This window comes from Brachyhypopomus gauderio, chromosome 17 (genome assembly GCF_052324685.1).
Source record: "Brachyhypopomus gauderio isolate BG-103 chromosome 17, BGAUD_0.2, whole genome shotgun sequence".
Classification (NCBI taxonomy): domain Eukaryota; kingdom Metazoa; phylum Chordata; class Actinopteri; order Gymnotiformes; family Hypopomidae; genus Brachyhypopomus; species Brachyhypopomus gauderio.
The window spans coordinates 12,085,254-12,109,030 of record NC_135227.1 but is presented as its reverse complement, the minus strand read 5'-3'; the positions used below and the strand labels follow the sequence as shown (position 1 = coordinate 12,109,030).

The window sequence follows — 23,777 nt, the reverse complement described above, 5'->3', positions numbered from 1 at the left end:
CCATGTTATTCATCAGTCCTCTTCAACCCATTTGTTGAAGCATCCATAAAAAGGTATCTTTGTTTCACTGAGACCATTCCACCTCCATCACAGTAGTCAAACATTTGCCACAGTAGGACAGTTACTGGTGTGTTTTCACCTTTGTTTTGGTTGTAACAACATACTTTATTGTATCCACACACTACACACTGCTTCCTTGAACTGGCGAGATACCTCCTTGAGTGTATATCTCAGAGTGCATTCTCATAACCCAAGTCAGAATATCAGGACAAGCATTTCATAATGATAGACTGCTCAGATTTTTACTGTCTCTCAAGAACAAATTGCTTTCCGATAAGAATAGAGAAGCTATTTACTCACATTAGAATGGCCCTGTAGGCACTTACATCTTAAAAATGAGAAATGATTTTCTGTGGTTGAGTACATAATCGTACTATCCAAGAAAATGAAATGAAATATGCATACTAATTTTGTCCATGTAATATCACTGAATTCCAAGGGCATAGGCTATGCTTTGTTATGGACATTATTGTATTTCCTACACTGCCATTAAACAGTATTAAAACAAACATAATGAAGGTCTTGCCTCTGTGATGTAAGTTATAAAATGTGAACACTGAATGTGAAACGTGAACATCTGGAAGATCACATCATAGAACAAAAGTAGAATGCAAATCTAAACAAAAATATAAAATATAATTTACTTGCCGAAGGAACCTTGGAATTATAAAGACTGTTTTGTATTAGGCTATGTTTGGTTTAGAAGAAAATGCATGGTCCTTTAAAGAAATACAGACTTGGGGTGAGTTTCCCAAAACGTTCTTAGCGCTAAGTACTTCTTAACCTCGTACGTAAGAACGAGGTTACGAAGTATTTAGCGCTAAGAACGTTTTGGGAAACTCACCCTTGTTTAGTCCTAAAGCTAAATTATGTTGTTGATCATATTTATTTGGTAAATAAATATTTTTATTTAAATAAAATTGTTTAATTGTTTAGACTGCATGATCGGTGTGCTATTATACATGTAGGTTAAGGTTCAAGTTGCTTTATTCTGATGTGAAACTCATGATGCAGCAAGTACAATACAGAAAAGTAAATACATCATTTTTATGTCAAACCAGCCAACAGAATGTAATGAAGGTGTGGTGGGGAAGGGGAGTGTTAAAGTACATTAATAAATAGATAAAATGAACTGAATGATATAATTTATTTGTACATCATTTGTATAATAATAAAATTCAAAATGTATTGCTATTATTTCATAACCTACATATGAAACAAAATATGTGAATATAGAACACAATCAAGTACAGTATAATACTGAATAAATTTAAATAAATAAATTGTAGATATTTTGTATGTACATATATACAAATTATCTACAATACAGATATGAAAGAATGGAGATGATACTTTAGTCCATGGGGCAGAATAAAAGTTAGAGAAGTGGGCTTTGGTTGATGTTCTATACCCGAGACTGGTGCTTTTTCATCCCCCAGTATTCATGGTTGAAGTGTACCGTGGACGGATAAAATGCAGAAATTCAATTTCCCAATTGGAATAATACTGTATTGTTCTATATATTACAATACAATATAGACCAGCCTATTCGATGGCAGTGGTCAAAGTTTGATTTGTACTTTGAACCTCAATTCTCATGGAAGACATGCATCAAGACTCCTCTCTGTCCTTGCTCCCAGATGGTGGAAAATGAACAGCAGAGTCCTTTGTTATCTTCAAATACAGACTGAAGACTCATGTGACTTATTTTAAATGAGCACTAATCTTGCTCTTATGGAAGAATTGTATTGCATTACATTGTATTATTGTTCAGTATTGCACATGTGCTCATTTTGTAATTCTTTCTATGTATCTGCACTGACTCCTGTATTTAGCAGTATCCTACTTCAGTGGCATCTTGGACTCTAACGTATTGGCTATGCTGCAGTCTATGAGTAGAAAGCACTTTAGAAGTAGATCTGTTTGGAACATTATACCAAGGCATATGAAACACAACTGTCAGTGTTAAGAATCCTGATGGCCTGTATGGAAAAGCTTTAAGACAGCTGGTGAGCTGTCTGGTGCTCTAGAAGTTGGCTGAAGGAGTCTAGAATGGCGTCCATTGTGACATGGTGAGCTTTCATCTGACACTAGGTCGAGTGTACAGGTTGGACCTGTGGAAGGTTAGCACCAATGATTCTTCATGCAGTTCCATTCAGTGTAGGAGTGTGAGGTCCTGGGCACTTAGGTTGTCAAACTTCATGATGATGCATACTGTCAGGATGTTCTCAGTGGCACAGTGGTTAAAGTTTACCAGTCATTCTGTCTTCTCTGGAAGACACAGCTAGTATTGAGGGATCAATTCAGGGAGTATGACAGATGGATATGCAGGGTTCTGTAGCTGCTGGTTTGGCTGAAGTCAGCAATGACCTCCTGGGTTTTTCATCACAAGTAACTTGTGGAGAGTAAAGTGGTGGTGTTATCTGATAACTTGATGTTGCAGTTAGATCTAAACACAGTATATAAACTTTGGCTGAGGGAGTAATAATGTGCCATATATATATTTTTTGTCAATTGTGATTGTTCACTGCAATCTAAATTTGTCCTCAACTTTTTACCCATCTGTGCAGTTAGAACACACACACATACTAGTGATTACTAGGGATCACACGTGCCCAGAGCAGTGGGCAGCCCCAGCCCGGCGCCCGGGGAGCAGTTGGGGTTAGGTGCCTTGCTCAAGGGCACCTCAGTCATGGCCGAACCCACGACCATCCAGTCACAAGACCAGTTCCCTACCACCAGGCCATGACTGCAAAGAAGTGTAGTAGTGTAGTGTAGCCCCGTGATGCTCTAAGCATTCAGAGGGTTACTTGCTCATCTTCACTGTCTGAGATCTGTCAATCAAAAAGTCAAATGCTCAACTGAATTGCAAAACCTGCTAAAGAAACAATAGGAGCTTACATGTGTCATTTATTGTCATTTAGCATCAGAGATGCAGGAGGCATTCCTGACATTTGTAGGACAAAATGAAATGTATCAGTGGTAAATTGACTGTGATTTTCATGTAAGGTAGTGGTTATGGAGGAGTCAGAACTCCATTCATTATCTTCATGCATAAATCAAAGCACAAACTAAGGGGGTTGGATACAATAGTCAAGAAATTGCTAAATGACTAGAAGCTGGAAATTATAATCAGATCCTGGATAAATAATGGCAATTCTAAAATGGGTTATGTCAAAATAAATAAATTGTCTTTATTTTTGCTGCTTGAGCTCACATGAATATTTTTTCAGCTCACCTGTTTGATGTAAATACCATTCAGTGAAATACAAATGCTTCAATTTTCTAGATTACACCTTCACATTTCCCAAGCTTAGTGTGTAGCTGAAGCATCCTTTGATCTACCTCTTATAATTTTTTTATTTTGCCATTTAATTCATTAGAAACAATACTTTCTGCTTCAGCTTCTTGCTTTATGGAGTGTAGCAGTATTGTTTTAATTCATGAATCGATCAGTTAGTAATCCTTCAGTCCTCCCTAATGCCTAATTATAAAATACTGCTTTACAGTCTCAGTGGGGCTCATTACAAAGTCTTGCTTTACAATTGAGGTCATGCTCAATTACAAATGCTGTTTTATAGATGGGATGGTGCTCATTATAAAGTCCTGCTTTACAGCCGTGATGGTGTTCATTATAAAGTCCTGCTTTACAGTTGGGAGGGTGCATATTATAAAATCTTGCTTTACAGCTGTGATGGTGCTCATTATAAAGTACTGCTTTACAGCCGTGATGGTGCTCATTATAAAGTCCTGCTTTACAGTTGGGATGGTGCATATTATAAAATCTTGCTATACAGTTGTATATAATACTGTTTTATAGATGGGATAATGCTTATTATGAAGGCAAACTATGGACAGGTTTCTCACTTAAGATATTCGTTTTAGAACATGATGCATTCAAAACCTGGTTGAAAAGAAAAAGACAGTAAAAAAGCCAATAAAATTGCCCCCACAAGCAGAAAAGAAGAAAGGCATTGAGGGTGGGATGTCTGAGGAGTAATTCTTATAAATGCTCTCTGTAGAGCTCCTTTGAGTAAAGAGCACTTTCCATTCATTTTCACTTCTGGCACAAAAGCTCATCCTCAATGGTTCTTACTCTATCAATTAAGTGTTTCAGTATCACTGCTTCAAACAATAATGTGCTGCTCACAGAATAATACTATCATATTGCAGAATTGTAATTTTTAGATCATTTCGTTGTTTTTTTAATTTACGCCAAATTATATCCACTTGGAAACCATTCTCACTAGGGTTTTCTGCAGATATTTGAAGTATAAGCACATTGTAAAATATCTCCACATGGTTACTAGCATTTTTTCTCATATGTAACAAAATCAGAAAAAAGTATGTTGCCCTTGTCCCTTCTGTTTTGATGAATGTTCTGACCTTGGCTAAGATTTCTCTCAGCTTCAATAAATCATAAAATTCTATAAACAGCCTAGTTCAACGGAGACTACTATATAACCTTGAACAGGATTAAGGCCCCAGCCATTAATTTTATATTTTTGTTAAGATTACATAATGACATTTGTAACTTTGTTTTTCCTACTTGTTTATTGGTACTGTATTATCATAAGTGTTTTCAGAAGGCTTAAAAACATTAAATCACTGGCAGTATTTTGTCAGCTCATTTTCCATTCCATGATTTCTCTTCATATCAAAATGATGTGCACTGAAGCCTGAAATCTTACTGATGACAACTTCAGTAAATCAGAAGCATATTCACATCAGAAGACACATTTTATGACTGCTAATAAAGTTACCGATTTAGTTTTAACTTCAGCTGCGGCCCTTCAGACATAAAATATTTAGTTGCATGTTAAAATCAAAAGACAAAAGGTTTTATTCATACATTCTCCAAAATCCATCTTTTCTGCAATGCCAGCTGACAACTCAAATAGTTTGTGTGAACCTATGCCCCCACGTGACCCGTTCTTGGTCCTATAGCCTTTGGCTTGGTCTTTGGTGGTCTGTACCTTGTTTCAGTTTATATGTGTATTCATATACACATATAAACTGAACTGAAATCTAATGAATACCACCCCCTCCAGGTCTCAAACTACTTTGTCAACTTCCTGAATGAAGCAATGCTGCTGCTGTCATACTTATGTCACAGTTCTGTTGGTGTGTGTACAGTGGCACCTAGTGCAGGTTTGCAGTATTGACAGTTAGGTTTAAGGGGCAAATAGTGTGCACTATTATTGACATTTTTTTCTGAAGAATATGACTAAGAATTCATTGTTCAGGATTTATGTACATACTAAAATATTTAGCAGTGAAATGTACAAAGACAGCCATTTTGGTCATTTGGACCTGAGGAATGAATCACATGGATTCTGTAGTTGGTTTGGATGTGCAGTTTGTGAGTGAGGTGTGTTAACAAAGAATTGGGTCCCACGAGGGGATCCAGAACCTCCAAGCGCTTAAGACAGGACAATTGTGCAAGTCCTAGAATCTCTTTTTCAGGAACATTGCGGTGTCTAAAAGAAAACAAGCATTAAAAAGCTGTTACATAATGCATAAGACAGTTTAAGCTATTTTAGCTGTGGCCAAAAACAGAAACTCTGACCTCATTTTCAGGCTCTGCAGTTTGGGGAAGAGCTGGGGGAGTTCAGCTATGAGGCTGGGCCTTTCATGGCAGCACAGGTCCAAGTGGAAGTCCGAGAGATCTGGCACTCGTCGTGCCATCTTCCTCAAAGCCTTCAGATCCGCCACCACTCCTCGAAGGGAGAGGCTACGCACGGTCACAGGAACCCAGTTAGCATAGGCACCAAGGTGATAGCCCACTGGAACACACAGACAAATGAAATGGTCAATCAAAAAAGAGGACAAGAGGACATAGCTGCCGTCTTATGTCAATAACTTATTCCGCAAGCTCATTTATTACAAAAATCCAAATAGATGTGATCAAGAAAAAAAAAACTTATTTAAAAGTGAATCCATTTTCCTGGTTTTAATACAGTCATCTCAACATTTTTTTGATTGGTATTGACTTGGAAATGCAGAGTTGAGATACCGACAGTGACAGAATTTAATTTGTGGTGTTAATAGTGCAGCAGCCACAAGAGTATTACTGTAGTTTGTACATGTCTATACTCATTATTTATTAGAAATGTATGCATTACATATTAGAAGTACATACTCTCACTAGTATCTGGACACTTTTTAGTTTCAATCCATCAATTAAAGATGTAATATTATTTGGAAGCTTGAGCATATTTAACAAGCCTGGTAATGGCATGGTAGTACCTAGTGCTCTGGTATGAGTGCATTGTGCACTGCATAGCTATCGGAGTGTATCGAGTGTTTCTCTTCTGAGCTGAGAATTGCCTGCCACACAGGAATATCCAGAGCAGCGGTTGTATGGGTAATGAAGAATTGTAGCATGGTTAACAAAACCTTATCTGAAGTCCTGATCGATTAAGTAAAAAATTCAAATTTGACTGTCATTGGTTTTAAATGCCATGTTAGATATTGCTATCATTTTTGTATCATAGCCAAGGTCCCAGCAACTGACCTCCTACATGCATTCATATAGTCTTGTCTGGGCTTCTGTAATGCACTGCTTGCAGGTCTCCCCAAGAAAACCATCTCATGACTACAGAAGGTTCAGAGCAGAGTGACCAGAGTTCTAGCACACACAAAGATGAAAGATCATATTATATCCATCCTTGAAGAGTTGTACTGGCTACCTTTGTTTCTCAGAATTTATATTAAAATACTACTGCTTATGTTAAAGTTTACATTGTCCTCAGTAGTTTGATAACTACACGTGCATCTTCTAGGGCCCACACACAATCTGACACTAGGGTTGCAGCGGTAACCGGTTTCACGGTATACCACGGTATTAAAATGCACGGTTATCATACCGTGTGTGTTTGCTTATTACCGGTAAAAAGCAAGCCAGCGGAGAAACTGACCCGTGCATGCACAACTCCGCTCCGGTTCAGCTACTCAGCACACAGCGGTGAGAATGGCAGAAAGTGCATCAGACTTAACAAATTTTTTAACAAGAAAAAAGACTGGTTTCATACACCTTTATAAGGTGGAATTAAAGTACTTGTACGTAACTTTAAAGGTCCGTTTCAATATTTCCCAGCACCTTAAACTTAATCAAGTTAAATATTTATACATATACTCCAAATAATTCGCTTTTTCATCACATTATTTAATGGTTGTTTATTTCCAAAACGCCCAATCTTCACGTCTTCACGTTCTCTCATGTTTCGTCCTGGAATTACAAGAGACTCGTATTTGTTAACGTAATACAAAATAACTGTGCGGAGTCGCGCGCTACGGTCACTAGTGAAAGTATAAACCTAGTTTTTTAAGGTCCTTGCTTTCACTGGATGTGAAAGACGCCATTAATTTACATGCGTTCATTTTCAAATTCTAACGTGCCTGTTTTTGATGTGTTAAAACCAGACTTGGTGTGAAAACCTTAAAATAGAAATCTCTATTGTGAGGATCATGTCAGAAATAAATCCTCTCTTTCTGCAGTATCTGGTTATATTCTAACTTGGCAGTACAACGGACGTTTACAACAGTTGTTGATCAGACAGTGACCCCGGCTGAGTTTATCAGATATTAAATCATTTCAACTTAAATAATTGTACTGAAATCCATGATTTAGGTTTCTCTAATTTTGCAGTATTTATATAAACATGTGTACAGCTTATTTTTTAAAGGACACATTTTGTATACAATAGTTCCAGGTTTCTACAATAAATAGTTAATTGAACAAAAAAAAACTTGTAATTTCTTTAAGGGTCAGTGTATCTTTTAATAATATACAAACTAACTGTGATAACCGTGATACCGCGGGATTTTCTGAGACGGTTATCATACCGTGAAAATCTCATACCGTTGCAACCCTATCTGACACAAACATGGTCTAACCTACGGCTCTGGGTCTAACTAAAGGGATCAGGAGCTGCCTTTAGCAGCCATGGCCTCAAACTCTGTAATTCTCTTCAAGACAAAACGAGGACCCCTGACAAAGCTTTCAAGAAGAAAGTTAAGACCTTCTTACTCTGTAAGGCCTTTTATTAAGATGCTTTTTAAAAATGTTGCTTTCACTTTGATTTCACTCAATGGATTTGTATTAACTGTCTTTTACTTTATTCATTCATTTAATTACTTAATTTTCATCATATATTTTTTTTATTTAGGAATTTGGTTAATTAATCATATTTACCTTACATTATTATATTTTTTAATTTTTTTGCAAAAACCTTGCTGAGATTATAGATCTCTGGATGGAATAAACTTTGTTATCCTTCTATGTAAAGCACTTTGTAAATGGTAAAGAAAGTGCTATAGGCCTACTGTATTATTTTAACATATAGGCTATGGCATCTTACTATAACTTTTCCAGGGAGGTAGATGATCAGAAAAACATTTATATATAGATTAAAATGATTGGTTATACACACAAGAAATGCTGAGGTCTGAGATGTCTGGGAGTGTTGCGAGCCATGTTTTGAGGTTGCACATGCTAGAATCCTCAGCAGGGCATCTATACTGCACCGTCAGGCTTCTCAGGGAGGAAAAACCCCTCAGGGCCCCGGACGAGAGAATGGGATCCATATAGTTCAGCAGCTCCAGGCTATTAAGGCTCACTTTTCCACACTTTGCATCTTCTGCAGTTAGAGGAAGTCAGAGTACACAGTCACTAATGACCAATGCTGAAAAAATACAATTATATTAAAACAACATTACATAAAACGTCTTTTTAAAAGTCATACTTACCTGACACATTTTTTACTTGAGAAGGACGGAAACAATCGTCAGGAAGGGGGACTTGATTTGATCCCATCTTTAATGAAAGATGTTTCAAGTTTGGCAGGCATCGGAATATGCTGTAAAGATCCTCCTTAAGGACAGGTTTACTGCTCTCATGGTAGCAAAGGGACGTTAGATTGGTGAGGTGGCACACAGCATTAATAATGTCGGATTTTGAAGCGCAACGCACCTCACACAAACCGAGATGCGACAGCTGCCGCACTAATGCTACTGAGCTTGTTAGATTTGGACACTGGCATCGACGAATGAAGAGCCGCTTAAGGTTTTTAAAACTGTTGAACGTCTCAAACGCTTTAGCATCACAGCACAGATCTATAGTTAGTGAAACGAGCCCGGGCAGCCGAGACGCAAGCAGTGTCCACTCCTTCACATCTGCCTTCAACACCACAATCGAGTTAATCCTCCTGATGCGAAGAGTTCTCCAGAAATGAGAATTATATGCGGTGATTTTTTCCAGGGACACTGTAGTGTTTTTCCACATGGTGGGGTGGTCTATCAGTCTCTTAAAAAATCTGCAACTAGAGCGAATGCTGAATTTGTCACCTGAGGACAAGAATTTAAACACATGAATCCATACTTCTTCGGGTAGTCCAGTCGCTGCCATAATCTAAAGCCTTAGCAATTGGCTAAAAAATAGCATGATTAGTTTTCTTTAACGTTTCACATTTCTATCACATTTTAAAATGTGATCATCGCTCGCTGCACTTAGTGAGCCATTTAACTAACAACAAGTGAAGTCCAAACATGAGGCAGACTTCCTTCCTCGTGGGGTTGGTTTAGGCGCCCGCGGACCACGTCATCACCCCGCGACAGTTAAACGTTAGCTTGATAGGGAGATTCAAAAGAACCGCTCGCTACCATGGTCGGTAAGTTTGATTTTCTATCAAGCTGGACCCACACAATTTTGCAGAATCCCCCCCCCCCCAAACTTTCATTAGCTGCATGGTTTGCTTTGTAGTGATAATATATTTAGTAATAATAAAATTTTCATGACAATAAGTTTTGTTCTCTTCTAATTAATTAGCTGCTTCGATGCGTTAAAGCTAGTCCAGCAAGCTAAGCTAGGCTAACATTTTGGCAACAAAGCTTACCCTGCATAACCAGCTTGAGTAATCAAGTCGGCGGTTCTTTAACGCTTTATATCATCTCAAATAGTTCGGTACGATAGTTAGCTAGCTACAAACGCAATGAAGTTAGCACGCAAAAGACATTTAGTTACAAAACGACTGAACGTTTTACAAATCACGCGAACTGCTTATTTTTGTGTTCAGTGTTTAGGCATGTATTTAGGCGTGTGCCATTGCTAAGTTGGCGCTCTAGTTTATCTCTTATTAGGGCTTAATGTGGGTATTAAAAAAATGGAGACTACAATTAACTGATCATTCTGCATATTTCCTGTTCAGCCATCAATCTAGACGTTCCAGGTGAATCAAAGGACTAAATCAGTAGGGCTATAAAATGTATCATACACCAGCAAAATATCACACGGTTCCACACCTTGAAGTTCACTCTGGCACTCCCCTGAAACAGACAGGAAAGACAAATCATGATATGGTTATATTCCCACCATCCAAAATGGCTGCACAACCCAACAGAAGAACTAGACACGAGGGTGCCTTGGTGATGAATTCAACTGTGCAGCATGCATGGAACAGCACACCAGCCATCCCCTGTGAGCTCAGCAGCATAAACATGACAGAATACCAACCATCATCAGTCCTGTCACCAAATCGGGATACCAACACACCAGCAAAGGTCTTTGCCAGGTTGAAAGCAAAAGTTCAGCGACAAAACCTTGAGGACCACAGGGATGACCCACAATATTCCATAAACGGACACATGGGGAAGAGGGACTTGAGCACAAAGGTGCCGCAGTCACATTTTGACAATGGTATGCAGGAAGGACAAGAAACGTGCGTATTGACATTGTCACCTCCAAAGTCCCCAAAGACAATATCTCAAGTGGACGATCTGTCATCAACTTCAAGTCCTCCCACAATCAATGATGGGGAGACAGCAAGTAAATGTTATGCTAATTCATTATATGGTTCGTTATAGGTCATTCTTATTCAAGATGAGTTTCAATCTGCTGGTGTTTATTCATTGGGCAAATGGGTTGAAGTGGGAATAATTTTCTTTGTTGTTGCTTTTCTCAGGGCCCGTTATTTTGCTGGAGCAGATGCACCCTCAGGACCTGCTTGAACAAATGAAGAAAGCAAGACAAAAGAGGTGGCAGGTGGATCCTGTCAGTAATTCCAGTTTTATAACCAAAGGTAGGTATAAGTAATTCATGATTATAACCTAGAAATAAGTATTATTTAAAAGGCTGTCATATGTATTACATAGTGTTTTTGGTTCTGCATGGTTATCTGTGGTTTCTGAGCATAAAATAAATATACATACAGTTCTTTTGAACCATTTCCCAGCTAAACATGTTGGCATAAATTAAATGTTTGACTATATGCTTCCTTTCTATGCTACCTTAGATATCCTTTAAATCTGTTTGCATATAAATTGGTGTTTTCATTTATGAGGCATTTCAGATTTTTTGAGATATTGAACATTTCAGATTAGAATTGTCTTACCATGCACATTGATATCCTTATAGTCAAGTTACAGTTGATATTCTCACTCATGACTCATGGTTTGTTGTACTTGATTTGAGACTTTTACATAATACATAAGTATTTACCTAACTAAACAGAGGTTTACATAAATAATTTGACATCAGCAAATAAATGTTAGCTTGTGTGTCTGTGTGTGTGTCTGTGTCTGTGTCTGTCATCCAGAGCCTTATGTTTTGCTGGAGCGCTTACCTTCTGAGGAGACTCTTGCTCAAATTGAACTGTCAGAACAAATGCATTGTGTCCAGAATTCACAGCGTGTTCGAACCAGAGGTGATTGTTTTTCCAACCTTATTATTATTGTTTGAACTATGTAGATGAGAACTGACACAAACTGCAACCGTCCCTACTCAAGTTTTTCCTCTCTTGTTACAGGTCACTGTGGTTTGTTTGATGTCATGAGCAGTAGTGATGCTTTAGAAGGTGGAACTGATGAGGAGTCTTGCAGGGATGTAAACTTGGGTGTGGCTGCTCACAGTCAGACAGTGAAACGAAGGCCACAGCATACAGCCAATAACCATCAAGATGGCTTAGACCAGCCCCTTAAGGCCCCGCACGTGTTGGACGATTCTCTCCTGCAGCTGTCTCCTCGCATCTCAATCCCTCAAAAGCAAATAGCGATATTTAAGTCCAAGCAGCAGACAAAAGAAATGGATGACTTTCAGCACAGAACAACCAATGTAAGAGCACTGATACTTTTTCAGATTTGTCTGCTTACTGCCTTTTAAGATGTGCAAGTTATTAACCATTTTCTGTCTTTCCACTTTTCCACTAATATGATATTATAAATGTTACATGTTTAAAAAGTAAAGCTTGTTGGTTGTGACAAAAATGCACGTTCCAGAAGTTGGATCCAGAAGAGCAGGTTCAGTGTCCTGCTAATATGTGATGACACTGTGTGGACCTACATATGAAAATGTAGAAAAAAAATTTTGAGGGGAAAAAAAGATTCATTCAGCATTTTTATGTCTTTTTGAAAGTTTGCAGCTAACCAGAGGCGCTGGCTTTAAGAGCAGGCTTGCGTTTGATATTTGCCTTTAATGTAATCAGAATAAGGCCTGCTTTTCCAACTTTATTAAATGTCCTGAGAAACATTAATTATGCTTGTTTCCCATGTATTTGATAATTGATCTGCACAATTAATTGTTTTGTTCTTTTTTTAGGTAAATGAGATTCATTTAAAAGATTGGCTCTTAAAGCTACACGTCAAGGACCTTGTGGTTGATGGAATTCGTATGTAAGTTTGCTAATCCCGTGCTACTTTACTATAAAAAGCAGTAGTGCGTTGACAGAAATGTTCTTTTGGCCTGTGTAGTGTTATCTATTTTTCACATTAAATGGATACTTTTAGTTAAAATAGTTTGTGACAATTTTATTTTTGATATTGACATTTGATTAATTCATCCATGCCAATTAAAGGAATTGCAAGTAGAAGAGATTGTTTTTGGCTTAATCTATGTTGTGTTCAGCTTTATGAATAAAGCTGAGGAAACTCATTGTAACCAGCTGAATTTTCTCACACTGTTTGCATTGTTTCTTTAGAGACAACAATGTACCTTGGCACAGTAGCTGCATTACAGAACGAGTTTCAAGTAATCAAGTTAAGACTGCAAGTGGCAGGATCTACGTTCTTGTTGGAAGGATGTCTCACTACCAAAAATCAGGTCCTTCCCCCCCTATTTATTTATTTACTTTGTAAATTCTAAGTCTGATTTTATTTTATTTCATAGTTTATTTTATAATAAACTTTATAATAAACGTTTATTTTATCTTATTTCATTTTTAACCCTAACTTTGATGTTTTGGTGTTTGCTATTTTATTTCTCAGCTTTTCCTTCATGGTTTTTGAAGAAGTTCCTTTTTGGGTTTCCTGAAATGTGGAAGGAGTACCTGAATAAATTTCTGGATAACGGTAGAAGGTACATTTTCTATGATTTTGTGGGGTGAGCTTTGGGTAAACCTTGTCTGCTGTAAAATAACTGCTCAAACAAAGACTAATATATTAATTTCAGATCTGATGAGAGACGAAAAAAGAGCAACTCTGAATCTTGTCAACTGCAAAAAAGGGGGTCAACAAAAGAAATGCTCTCTAAACATCGTAAGGACACTAGAAACTGTGAGTCTTCTGATTGACATTCAGATAAGTTTAAAAAGCTAGCATTTCATGTACTTGACATTTTATTATGTAAAGTCTCTTAAATAAACATGTCTCCCTTTTCCATCACATGTATGTACAGAGTTTTTGCGTGTGTGCATGTGTGTGTGTGTGTGTATGTGTGTGTCCAACATGATGAATTTAGCAAAGTACAACATTTTGGCTCAGTCAAGGCAAATATTCTTAATCTAGTTTATTTACAGCTTCGGTTAGCCCAGCTGCCAGTGTCACTCCAGTTTCCCGCAGTGGCCGACTTATCAAACCTCCTCTGGAGTACTGGAGAGGAGGGAGGATCACAATAGATTCAGATATGAATGTTACTGTTCATGAGAATTATGCATCAACCTCCATTTTAATCACGGTAATCAAATCTGGTGAAATTTATTGTTCATCCTTGTCTGGAGGGTTTTGTTAAATTATGAGTTTGTTGCACATTTTCAATTTTTTTTAAATTTATCCTTTTACAGCCTAGAGCAAAACCAGTGGTAATTATAAAACCACTAAAACTTCCAAAAGACCAAGAAGGTGTGTCCAAAGGTGAGGCTTACATAACACTTATCTTTCTTTTGTGTTTTTGTTTATTTTTTTGCATGGCAGATTTTGCTTGATTATCTTCTGTGTGTTACAGGAATGCCGAATGTCAGTGATGATGACATGTTGGCACCAAGGCGACGTGTCAAACAGTACAAGCCATCTGAAAGAAGGCTTCAGCAAACTGAAGTCTCAGAAACTGCTTCCCAGAATAAATCTCAGCCCACTGCTTCCAGCTCAGACTCAGACCATGCAGCTAGACAGACTTGTTCTCAACAGACACAATCTGAGAGAATGTGCTTGAGGAGAGGTCGGGCATATTCTATAGCGAGAACTTCAACTGGCTCCGAGTCTGAGATCACAACGTTCAGTCCAGGTGCTTGTGCACCAGACACTGCATTACAGGGCCCATTACAGAGCATCCGGAGAATCGGGCGCAAACAGAAGCCCCAACAGAGAGTACTTCAGAAGGAGCAAGTTTTTGCCCCATGTTCTGACTCTGATGCCAGTTGTTCACGCAAGTATTCCAAGGTCCAGAACAGAGAACATTCAAATAACTTATTCACATCTCCAGAACCTCTGAAAGGATATAGAACACGAGGGTCTGTGGACCCCAGACATAAACAAGTTCCTCCTGAAATCTCTACTTCAGAGACAGAGGACTCTGATTATCATTCCAAACGAGATAAATCACAACATTTAGATAAAAATACTTGCAGACAAAGAAAGAGTGCAAGGGAATATGAGAATTACTCTTTGAATGTAGACAGTGTTGGGAGCACCACGTCAGAACTGGTGGAAGGAGAGACAAGCAAGAGGACGCAATTTGTGTCCAAGAAAACAAGACAGAGGACAAATTCAGCCCATTCTGCAAAGAATGGAACGATAACGGACAACACAAATTCTGAACATTCAAAACAATTTTCTGAGACGGTGCACTCCGGCTTACACAGAAAAAAAAATAAGAGACATTCAGTAAAAACTTGTAGAAAAACAAAAACTCAACAGAAAAATAATCATCTCTTAAATTCAGATAATGTTGAAAATTCCCATTCAGAGCCATCAGGCGAAGAGAAAAGCAAGATGATGAAACCTGTGCTGAGGAAAACAAGACGGACAAAAGTGCCAGGAGCTTCTGAAAGAGTAACTAATTACCTGGCATCCTCAGATTGCACTGAGACTGGGAAAGCAATAAAGGTGGATGATGTTCCTCCTGTTCTCCCAGAAAACTCTGGCAAGAAGCCAAATGCTGCCAGGAAAAGCAAAACTAGCAATGGACAAACTGGAAAAAGCAACGGAAGTGAACAAGATGCACAAAATGAAGCTTGGTCAGACAAAGAACTGCAAAACCTTAACAAGTAAGCTCTTATTTTTATGTACTGTAAATGTTGTTCTTTGATGTAGTCTTGATGTTATTTTTCTGAAGAATGACCCGGTGTATAAAGTAATCTTGTTGCATGGGTTTACGACACAGGCCATTCTTCACTTTCCACTGAAACTGAACTACGCATCATTTACTTAAGATGCAATATGATGATTACACATTACTCACACACCGACACAGTGTTGTACTGGGATAACCAGTAATACGAAAGAGGCTAATGGAGAAAGGAAAGGGTATCTTGTTCTGTATGAACCTGTCAGTAAAACCAGTGCTCTGCTGTCTTGATTTAAGATGAAAGCTTGTTTTTCCTTTATGTCTGGGACACACTTTGATCTGGATTAAAATGGCTGAAAATACATATGTAACAATATGCTGTACATAGAGGACTCGGCAAAATCACAAATATACAACTCTAAGTAGACTTTCATATGGAAATGCTTTTTATTGAGGCTAAATTTGAATATATAATATGTTGGCACCGTGGTAATATTACAGACTTTACAAACACAGATGCTCCAAGTAAATATCAGCAAGAAGCCCTGCTCAGCAAAACATATTAGCAGGTGGATTTGTCTCACTGAGCCGTTTGTCTTTCCTTCCAGGGCCGTGAACTCATTACCCAAGCACCAGAGTAGCTACTGGTCACACGTGGCCTTGGTAGTGGGCACCCGCACAGCTGAGGAATGCCAACAGCAGTACTCTGCACGTTACCAGACCCGTGAAAGACGAAGACCAAATCGGAAGCTTGCAAAATCAGATGAACCCAGTAATCCTTTGTTACTGTGTTGTTTTTATTTATTTAATTCCATGATAATGTTATGTAGGCTACTATATTCCAGTATAATGTTTTTCAAAGAAACCGCTCGTTAATCGTTTTTAGAGCTGTTGAACTTGATAAGACTCAAATTAACTGAGCTTTGTTCACAGAAAAGGAATCAGTGCAGATTACTGCCAAAGTTGGGACCCTGAAAAGGAAGAAACAGATGTGGGAGTTTTTGGATGGCATGCCCAAAGATGACCATGATGACATTTTTACTGCCACGCCAATGCGCAACAAGCAAATCAAGGTGAAGGAACCATCAGCTACCTTTTTACTAGGGGTGGGCATAGATTAATTTTTTAAATCTAGATTAATCTCACTGAAATCTTGAAATTAATCTAGATTAATCTATATTAAAATGGCTCAAAGTAATGACTAAAAGTCAGTTTTTGAGATAGGATTTCTTAATACAGAGGGTGACCAGGGGCTCATCTCCTGTTTCCAAAATGCATCAATGACTGCTTGAGGAAGCTGTTCTACTTTGATACTTGAAGAAGAAAAAAAACATGCTCAATAAAATGTAGGCTACTCGTGTTCAACGGTTTATTCAGTTAAACATGAATTTGTAAGCCTACATACTACATTAAATAACATGTTTATTCAGCTAAACATAATATTTGAAATGTAAGCCAACATTTAGTACATTTAACCTCACGGACGTAATTTTCAAAAGTCAGTTTTGGTCCTCTGTAGTTTTAACGGTTAAAAATAAATGTTTAAATAGCGACGAATCTAGCGCTAGGACTAGGCCCGTGTTGAAAAAATTGATTTTCCGATTCAGAATCGATTCGCATATGATGATCTGATAATCGATTCGTACGTCCAAAGATCGATTTTTTTGTGAACTTTTACCCCCGCCTCGTCACTGAATTCACGCAGGCGTACTCGGTCTAACTAGCTGTAAAACAACATGGCGTCGGACAGTGACGGTAACGACGATAGTCAAATCGGAAATCTAAAAGCAGAAGGACAGTTTATCCAGTGTCAGTGACTATTTACAATTAGTCCATGTCACTGACAGTTTACCCAGTGTTTTTACAGTTTAAAAAAGTTAAAAATGTTCTTGTAACGTTGGGTGCAAGGCGATGGACGAGACAGAATCCTTTGCACTTTCCAAATCGTTACGTTTATTACATTTACTGAAGCGCAGACAGCGCACATAAAACACGTTTACATAGAACATGTGTGACTCAAACAACGACGAGCACAGGACGCTGCGCGAACGCACATTAAATAGACAAACCACACAAACCCCACGTGATGACGAGACGAGCCACAGGTGAGACCAGTGACTGTATGGTCTCTGGGTGAAACGGATTATCACAAGACGCACCCACGGAGATCTACCGACGCAGACGAGTAGACGCAGACAACGTTAACACACGCCCAACAGGGAGGGGTCGGGGACCGTAACATGACAGTTCTGTTCTTCAGGGTTCGTACGGTCATGAAAAACCTGGAAAAGTTATGGAATTTGAAAATAGCAATTTCCAGGCCTGGATAAGTTTTGGAAAAATAAAAAATACTCAAATGTTTTGGAAAAGTCATGGAAATTTGCTTGACACAATAAATGTATGTTGTTCTGATAACCGGAAGAAAAAATTAAATATAATATAGCCATTTTTTTTCATTGTGCGGACCGCTAACGTAACTTCACACATTAGTTCACTGCGTTAGCGTCGGACTCCAAGCGGAGCTGTAGATTGTACTTTGATGTAAATCAGCGTAATGCTGGTAAATGCCGATTAAACAATGACTGCTTCAGTTGGACAAATACAAGCTATGGCTTGTGAAAGACAAGGACACGGGGCGTGCAAAATGTGCACGGTTAACGATGGGGTTAGAGACTGAAAAGATTTAGATACGTTTTGATCGTAAACACAGTATAGAAAAAAAACTAACGATGTCCTCGTGCGTACAACGCGAGAAAGAGCTATCGTGTTGCCGAGATGGGCTGCAGTGGAGCCTGTGCTGCCTCAGCTTATCGTACACAACACTCCACTGTGCTGCCACTGCTCCTCCGTGCACGCGCGAAATAAAAAAAAAAGTAGGTCGTAACTCCGGTTTATATTGATATTGAAAATACGGTAAATGTTTATTTTTTCAATTAAACCACGTGGCTTGTCATTAATTTATGATATACTGTGGAATTTTGGCCTGGATTATTTCTTATTTTTCATGTCTACACATATGTTTAGAGAATGTATAGTCATTAAAATTTGCCTCAAAGTCATGGAAAAGTCATGGAAAAGTCATGGAAATTGATTGTCAAAAAAGTGTATGAACCCTGGTTCTTATATTCGCACTTTAAAGAAAAATACACGTTTACATTTTATAATTTCAGTTTATTAAGTGTGAGCACTTTTAAAATAAAAATGCATTTGGTAGCAACAGCTTTTGGGTGAATTCTTAATTATTTCAATCATAATAATAATGCACTGGTTAGTGTCCCAGTAGGAGTCCACTGTTGCAGATATAGACACCTCAAAGATGTCCTCTGTTCATTGTCCTGGATTACCTTTCTTGAAGGTAGATTTATGATGACCCTTTTCACCAGTCTTCCAGCCATCAGTAACTACCAACTACCAGTAACTATTTGCTGATTAATATCGATATAATACTAGTTTTAACATGTTGCTTTTGTACATAGTCAGGAAACAGCTCAAATACATTTTTAATAACACTAAAACCCGAATTGGATCGAATCGATTAAATCGAAATAAATCGATTCTTAATCTTCGGAATCGGATCGATTCTTGGAATTTGGATCGATACCCAGCCCTAGCTAGGACCATGCAGAAAACGACCGCTCCGAGCTCCGCTCCGGTAACACTTTACGTTCCTAAAAATGAATTTTCTATGAAGCAAACCTGGCGACTTTGTGGCTGCATCCATGTAAAAACACGTACGATTTGTAATTCAAAGGTTTAAAAACTCGTTCTCGCCCCTACTGTGCAATTTGGTTAGGAATACAGCCGAGCTAAACTATCAAGTTGAAAGTCATCGTAGTTTGCTTATCCATTTTGACCCAGTTCCCTACCCAACTTTAAGAATAGATTAACGGCGATAATTTTTATATCGCCCGATAAGAGTATCAAATTAACGACCCCCGTTAACGGCCCACCACTACTTTTTACCAAAAAAAAAAACTCAGTACAGTTCCAGTACACATTGCTTCTTTTCTCAGTACACTCCCAATGTTAGTTTACCTGCTGTGCTTTTCAATGATGCACATCTGAGACACAATAGCTCATCTAGTGTATTAGTATTCACTCAACAGCCACTTCATTAGAAGTGCACATTGGACACTTTAAACAGTGTTGATTGGGGGTGGTTAGAAAGGTACCTTTTGGGCACTTTAATAAAAAATAATAATTTAGATCAGTGTAATACAGCTGCATTGAGACTGCAGTATGAAATGTATTAAATCCATTAAAAAACACACACACACATCAGTAATGTAAGGCGATTAAACTGAGAGACATTATTTTTACCAAAATAATGTATATTTATTGGATCTTGTTAATACCATGATTAAACACAATGTCAGGCTCCTGTGGAATTTCTCAGATTGGTCATGACACTTGACACACTGGAGAAAAAAAAGAGGCCAGTTTGCATTATTGTGAATATTTGCAATATTAAACCTAAGGACAATTCTGCAATTATGGGGGAAAAAAACAATATTTTGTGCAGCATTATCAACTACCCCATCTGTTAGCCTTTCTCTTTGCTCTCATTACAGGACACTTTCATATCCTGTCAGATATTTTTTGGGTTGTAGATCATTTTAAACAGTGGTGATAATGAAACCCAATTATATCATTGATAAGGAGTTAGAGAATGGCTAACTCCATTAGCTATTAACTGATGGTTTTCATCAAGGGGAATAGTTTAGATTGTTAATTTTCAGTGCTTGTTGCCAACGTCTCACTTTTCACAGAGACAAGTTCAGGAAATAGTATAGTATTCTCATCTACTGAATTACGAATGGCAGTAAACAAATGCTCTCAATTCAACAAAGTTAAAATTTCAGTATTTTCTGTAAATGCATCCAGCCTGGCCCTCTCAGTACTGATTTTAAACAATTTAAACTGCGTTTTTGTCACGGTACAGCCCCTGACCCCTCCCCTTTGGGCGTGTGTTTGTCGTCTACGTCTAGACGTCTGCGTCTTTGTATCTTTGTGGGTGTGGTTGTGTCCGAGCGTGTTCATCAGTCTCACCTGTGGCTCGTCTCGTCATCGGAGATTATGTGGTCTGTCTATTTAATGTGCGTTTGCGCAGTGTCCCGTGCTCGTCTTTCTTTGAGTTCGTCAACACTGAATGTGTAAGTGTTATATGTGCGCCGTCTGCGCTCATTTGAATGTTAATAAAAGTGACGTTTGTGCGAACCGTTGAACTCTGTGCCTCGTCCGTCGCCCTGAGCGCACCGTCACAGTTTTAGTCTTTTCAAGTTCTCCTTTAGTTCCTTGATAAAGAATAATGACTATGAAACTAAGGATTTCCTGATGTCTTTTAGTCTGGAATCTAAAGGGTGTTGTCTAAGAACAGTCTTGAAAGATGCTATCTATCTGTCTTGTTTGGGTGTGTTCTGTAGCTGCCTGTATGGTCTACAAATGGAGATGAGCCAGACTTCAGCCAACTCCAAAACCCACAGACCCCTACATCGAGCATCTTCTCTTCAGTAAAAACTCCTCAATGTCTGCACATTACCCCAGGGATGCTGGGCTCAAATAACAGGTGAGACCTCTTAAACAACAGACTTCAAACTTTACCACTTGGTGCTCTGATTTTCATTGTACATGGGAATGATAAAACTGAAACTGGAACCAAACCTTGATTTTCTCATACCAATGTTGGTCCAACTTTGGTTGGGTCTTACACTATCATTTATATGGCCATAATAAAATGCAGTATTGGTGGCGGCTTCAGGTTATTTCTTCTTAATAAAATCCTAATTGTAAAACCAAGACACTAATTTTATTTGTACCTTGTGGTTTTCTTGACTACATATCAAATTAGTCAAAATTATCAAGTCTCTTCATTACAAATGTTAACCCAAGTTGGATGTTGATATAAAATTTATTTTTTTATTTAAGGAACAACAATGACAAGTATATTTACCAACTACAAAAAGTAAAAAAACTAAGTAAATCTGGCAGAATAGCCACCCCAAAGGTATGTGTGGATTTGATTTTTTAATTGAAGTAATTTTAAAATGAAATACAAAAAATTATTTTTCATTTCGTTTAATTGGGTGAGTTTAATAGTGCATTGTTCTTGAACAGGAAAAGTTCACACCAGTTGCATCAGTGAGGAAAACCAAGAAGAGATGTGTTGGTATGTGCATCTCTTTAATCTGTCTACATATCTGACGTACAGTATGTGTCCGATATCTGTTACATTGCACATCCTGAAAATGATTGTATTAAGATTAATCTTAGACTATTAAAGTATCATTGTATTTCTCTTTACACAGCTGAAGATGAAAACTTTGTTGTGTGGAACATGCTGTCAGACAAGGATGTCCCAGTTACAAAAGATGAAGATGAGGAGGAGGAGGATGATTATTTCATGGAAGAATACTGATTTTTTTTTCCCCCAGATATAGAAACAAAATTCCTGTACATCTGGACTAGGTTATCCATTACATATTCAGTGCACCAAGGAAATATTGTTATTTCAGTATTTTTAAAGCAAACCAAGATATTTTTTTCATTTTCCTTTTGTATTTGTGCTGAGTAGATTCAGTGTCCCTACTCCTTAAACATAAAAATTACTGACCATCTTTAAACACTTTCACATGTAAATATTTGTTTAGTGAAACTTTCTAGAAGTCTGCTGTGTTTTAGAAAGGTGAGAATATTTGACATTTGATATAGACCTTGTGATTTTATTTCAAAGTATATTTTACATACACCTTTTTAGCATTGTCCTTTCAGGCTTCTTTCATTGGATATAATGTTAATAAAAAATAAATGAGATGAAATTGTAATACAAACTCAATATAATGCTAATGTGTACTCTCAGGGGTTCCAGATGGGATATACCAGAAAAGTGTACTGTCTGGGTTTCCCCAATGATTTTATTGACAGAAACTGGTCTGTGAAATGACACTTTGTTGCTGTTAAATTTGATCTTCACCTGTTTAAAAAATAAATACTTTGTAGAGCTGTAGCAAATATGTAATCTGCCTTTATTGTAAGATTTAATATTTTCTTCAGTTCAGTTTATTGTTCATTGTTCTAATATTAGCTAAAGGCAATCAAATTATGTTAAGGTGAAATTTCTTTCCTTTGTAGGCTAGACAGTATTTAGTGCAATGTAGAGTTCCTTTCCTCAAAGGCTGTTTTCATTAGGTCCTTGTCCTATATGTCCTACTACACAGACATAGCGTTCTAAATACAGAAGTAGTCCCCACATTGTCATTTTAACACTAGATTGTGAATCTCATGCAATCGTGACTTCCTGGAGTGTGTTGCATATAATTGCCAAATGCTGAGTATATTTCCTGCTGCTACTCTTGTCAGGTCTGAAATGAAGCTATTTCTGGTTCTTGGTTGGGGATCATTTTGCCTTTAATTTAATCTTTGGTAGGGTGGTTTTCACATTGAGGACTTTTTCCAGAATGTGAGATGAGTTGTTCCTAAGATTGTTCATTCCCCCACCACCCTTTGCATTGCTAGAATCAATTTGTACAACTTTGCCAAACCATACAAATTCCTACTTATGTTTTGAAATCCATGTCTGATAATCTTAAAATAGAGTCATATTCTCTCAGAACCTTGTAATTTGACCAGTATTTTCAGTGATTATCTACACTGAGAATTAGATATTGGACCCGTAAATCAAACTGATGTCAGTTCTTACACATTTCCATGTTTTAAATTTAAAGTAACCAAAAAATACAGCAAGTGCAAAATTGCAACTTCTAGGAAGTGTAACTATAGGCAAATTTGGAGTTTGGAAGATTTTAAGACTTCAGGCTATGTTCATTACAAGTGACATTTCTTTTTTGACTTAATATTTTTTTCAGGACACACATCTTTTTGAATCTGTTTCAAACCTTATTTCTCAGAGTGCATTTACTTTAAAGGTTAGATCTTTCTAATTCTTTCTGATGTGAGATTAAGCTAATACAGTAAAAGTGAATTTCATATAATCCCTTTTGCTCATGTTTACCAGGGATGACAAAAATTGTGAAGGCATTTTTTTCTGTATCATGTCATTTAAAAAGCAAACTTGTCAACTACCTGCCTCATTATCACATAAAACAATGCAGGTGGCATAATGATTTACACTGCATTAAAAAAAATAATTTTATTTATTTCAAAGCAGGAACAACAATAAAACAACACAAAACAATTCAATAGAAACAATGGCAGTGAGATCCATCTC

At 37.6% G+C, this 23,777-nt stretch overlaps 2 protein-coding genes across 4 annotated transcripts; one reads left to right on the top strand and one right to left on the bottom strand.

Moving 5' to 3' along the window:
* Nucleotides 1–1,031: 1,031 nt before the first annotated feature.
* LOC143481091 (uncharacterized) lies at nucleotides 1,032–9,659 on the bottom strand. Its single transcript, XM_076979039.1, has 4 exons — nucleotides 8,812–9,659; nucleotides 8,496–8,702; nucleotides 5,630–5,846; nucleotides 1,032–5,540 (listed from the first exon to the last, which is right to left on the bottom strand). Exons 1-4 carry the CDS (start codon nucleotides 9,467–9,469, stop codon nucleotides 5,330–5,332), a joined length of 1,293 nt encoding a protein of 430 aa, XP_076835154.1. The 5' UTR covers nucleotides 9,470–9,659; the 3' UTR covers nucleotides 1,032–5,329.
* On the top strand, nucleotides 9,597–22,561 carry mis18bp1 (MIS18 binding protein 1). 3 transcript variants are annotated; one of them, XM_076979038.1, is made up of 18 exons: nucleotides 9,597–9,731; nucleotides 10,269–10,885; nucleotides 11,022–11,138; nucleotides 11,655–11,762; nucleotides 11,865–12,169; nucleotides 12,653–12,726; nucleotides 13,032–13,153; nucleotides 13,318–13,408; nucleotides 13,502–13,605; nucleotides 13,848–14,005; nucleotides 14,112–14,181; nucleotides 14,273–15,533; nucleotides 16,162–16,325; nucleotides 16,487–16,626; nucleotides 20,977–21,119; nucleotides 21,479–21,557; nucleotides 21,668–21,719; nucleotides 21,859–22,561. In XM_076979038.1, exons 2-18 carry the CDS (start codon nucleotides 10,324–10,326, stop codon nucleotides 21,966–21,968), a joined length of 3,660 nt encoding a protein of 1,219 aa, XP_076835153.1. In that variant the 5' UTR covers nucleotides 9,597–9,731; nucleotides 10,269–10,323; the 3' UTR covers nucleotides 21,969–22,561. The 3 variants fall into 3 exon arrangements, with proteins under 3 accessions (XP_076835153.1, XP_076835151.1, XP_076835152.1); XM_076979036.1 differs by having other exon boundaries at nucleotides 10,269–10,912; XM_076979037.1 differs by having other exon boundaries at nucleotides 9,705–9,727; nucleotides 10,269–10,912.
* Nucleotides 22,562–23,777: the final 1,216 nt, after the last annotated feature.

Excerpts from the sequence above, each read along its gene's own strand:
- mis18bp1 (XM_076979036.1), top strand. The coding sequence starts at position 10,324 with ATGTATCATACACCAGCAAAATATCACACGGTTCCACACCTTGAAGTT. Across the intron at positions 14,182-14,272 it reads CCAAGAAGGTGTGTCCAAAG|GAATGCCGAATGTCAGTGAT; the intron begins GTGAGGCTTACA and ends TGTGTGTTACAG. Across the intron at positions 15,534-16,161 it reads GAACTGCAAAACCTTAACAA|GGCCGTGAACTCATTACCCA; the intron begins GTAAGCTCTTAT and ends CTTTCCTTCCAG.
- LOC143481091 (XM_076979039.1), bottom strand. The coding sequence starts at position 9,469 with ATGGCAGCGACTGGACTACCCGAAGAAGTATGGATTCATGTGTTTAAA. Across the intron at positions 8,703-8,811 it reads TCAAGTAAAAAATGTGTCAG|AAGATGCAAAGTGTGGAAAA; the intron begins GTAAGTATGACT and ends CTCTAACTGCAG. Across the intron at positions 5,847-8,495 it reads CTCAGACCTCAGCATTTCTT|TGGGCTATCACCTTGGTGCC; the intron begins GTGTGTATAACC and ends TGTGTGTTCCAG.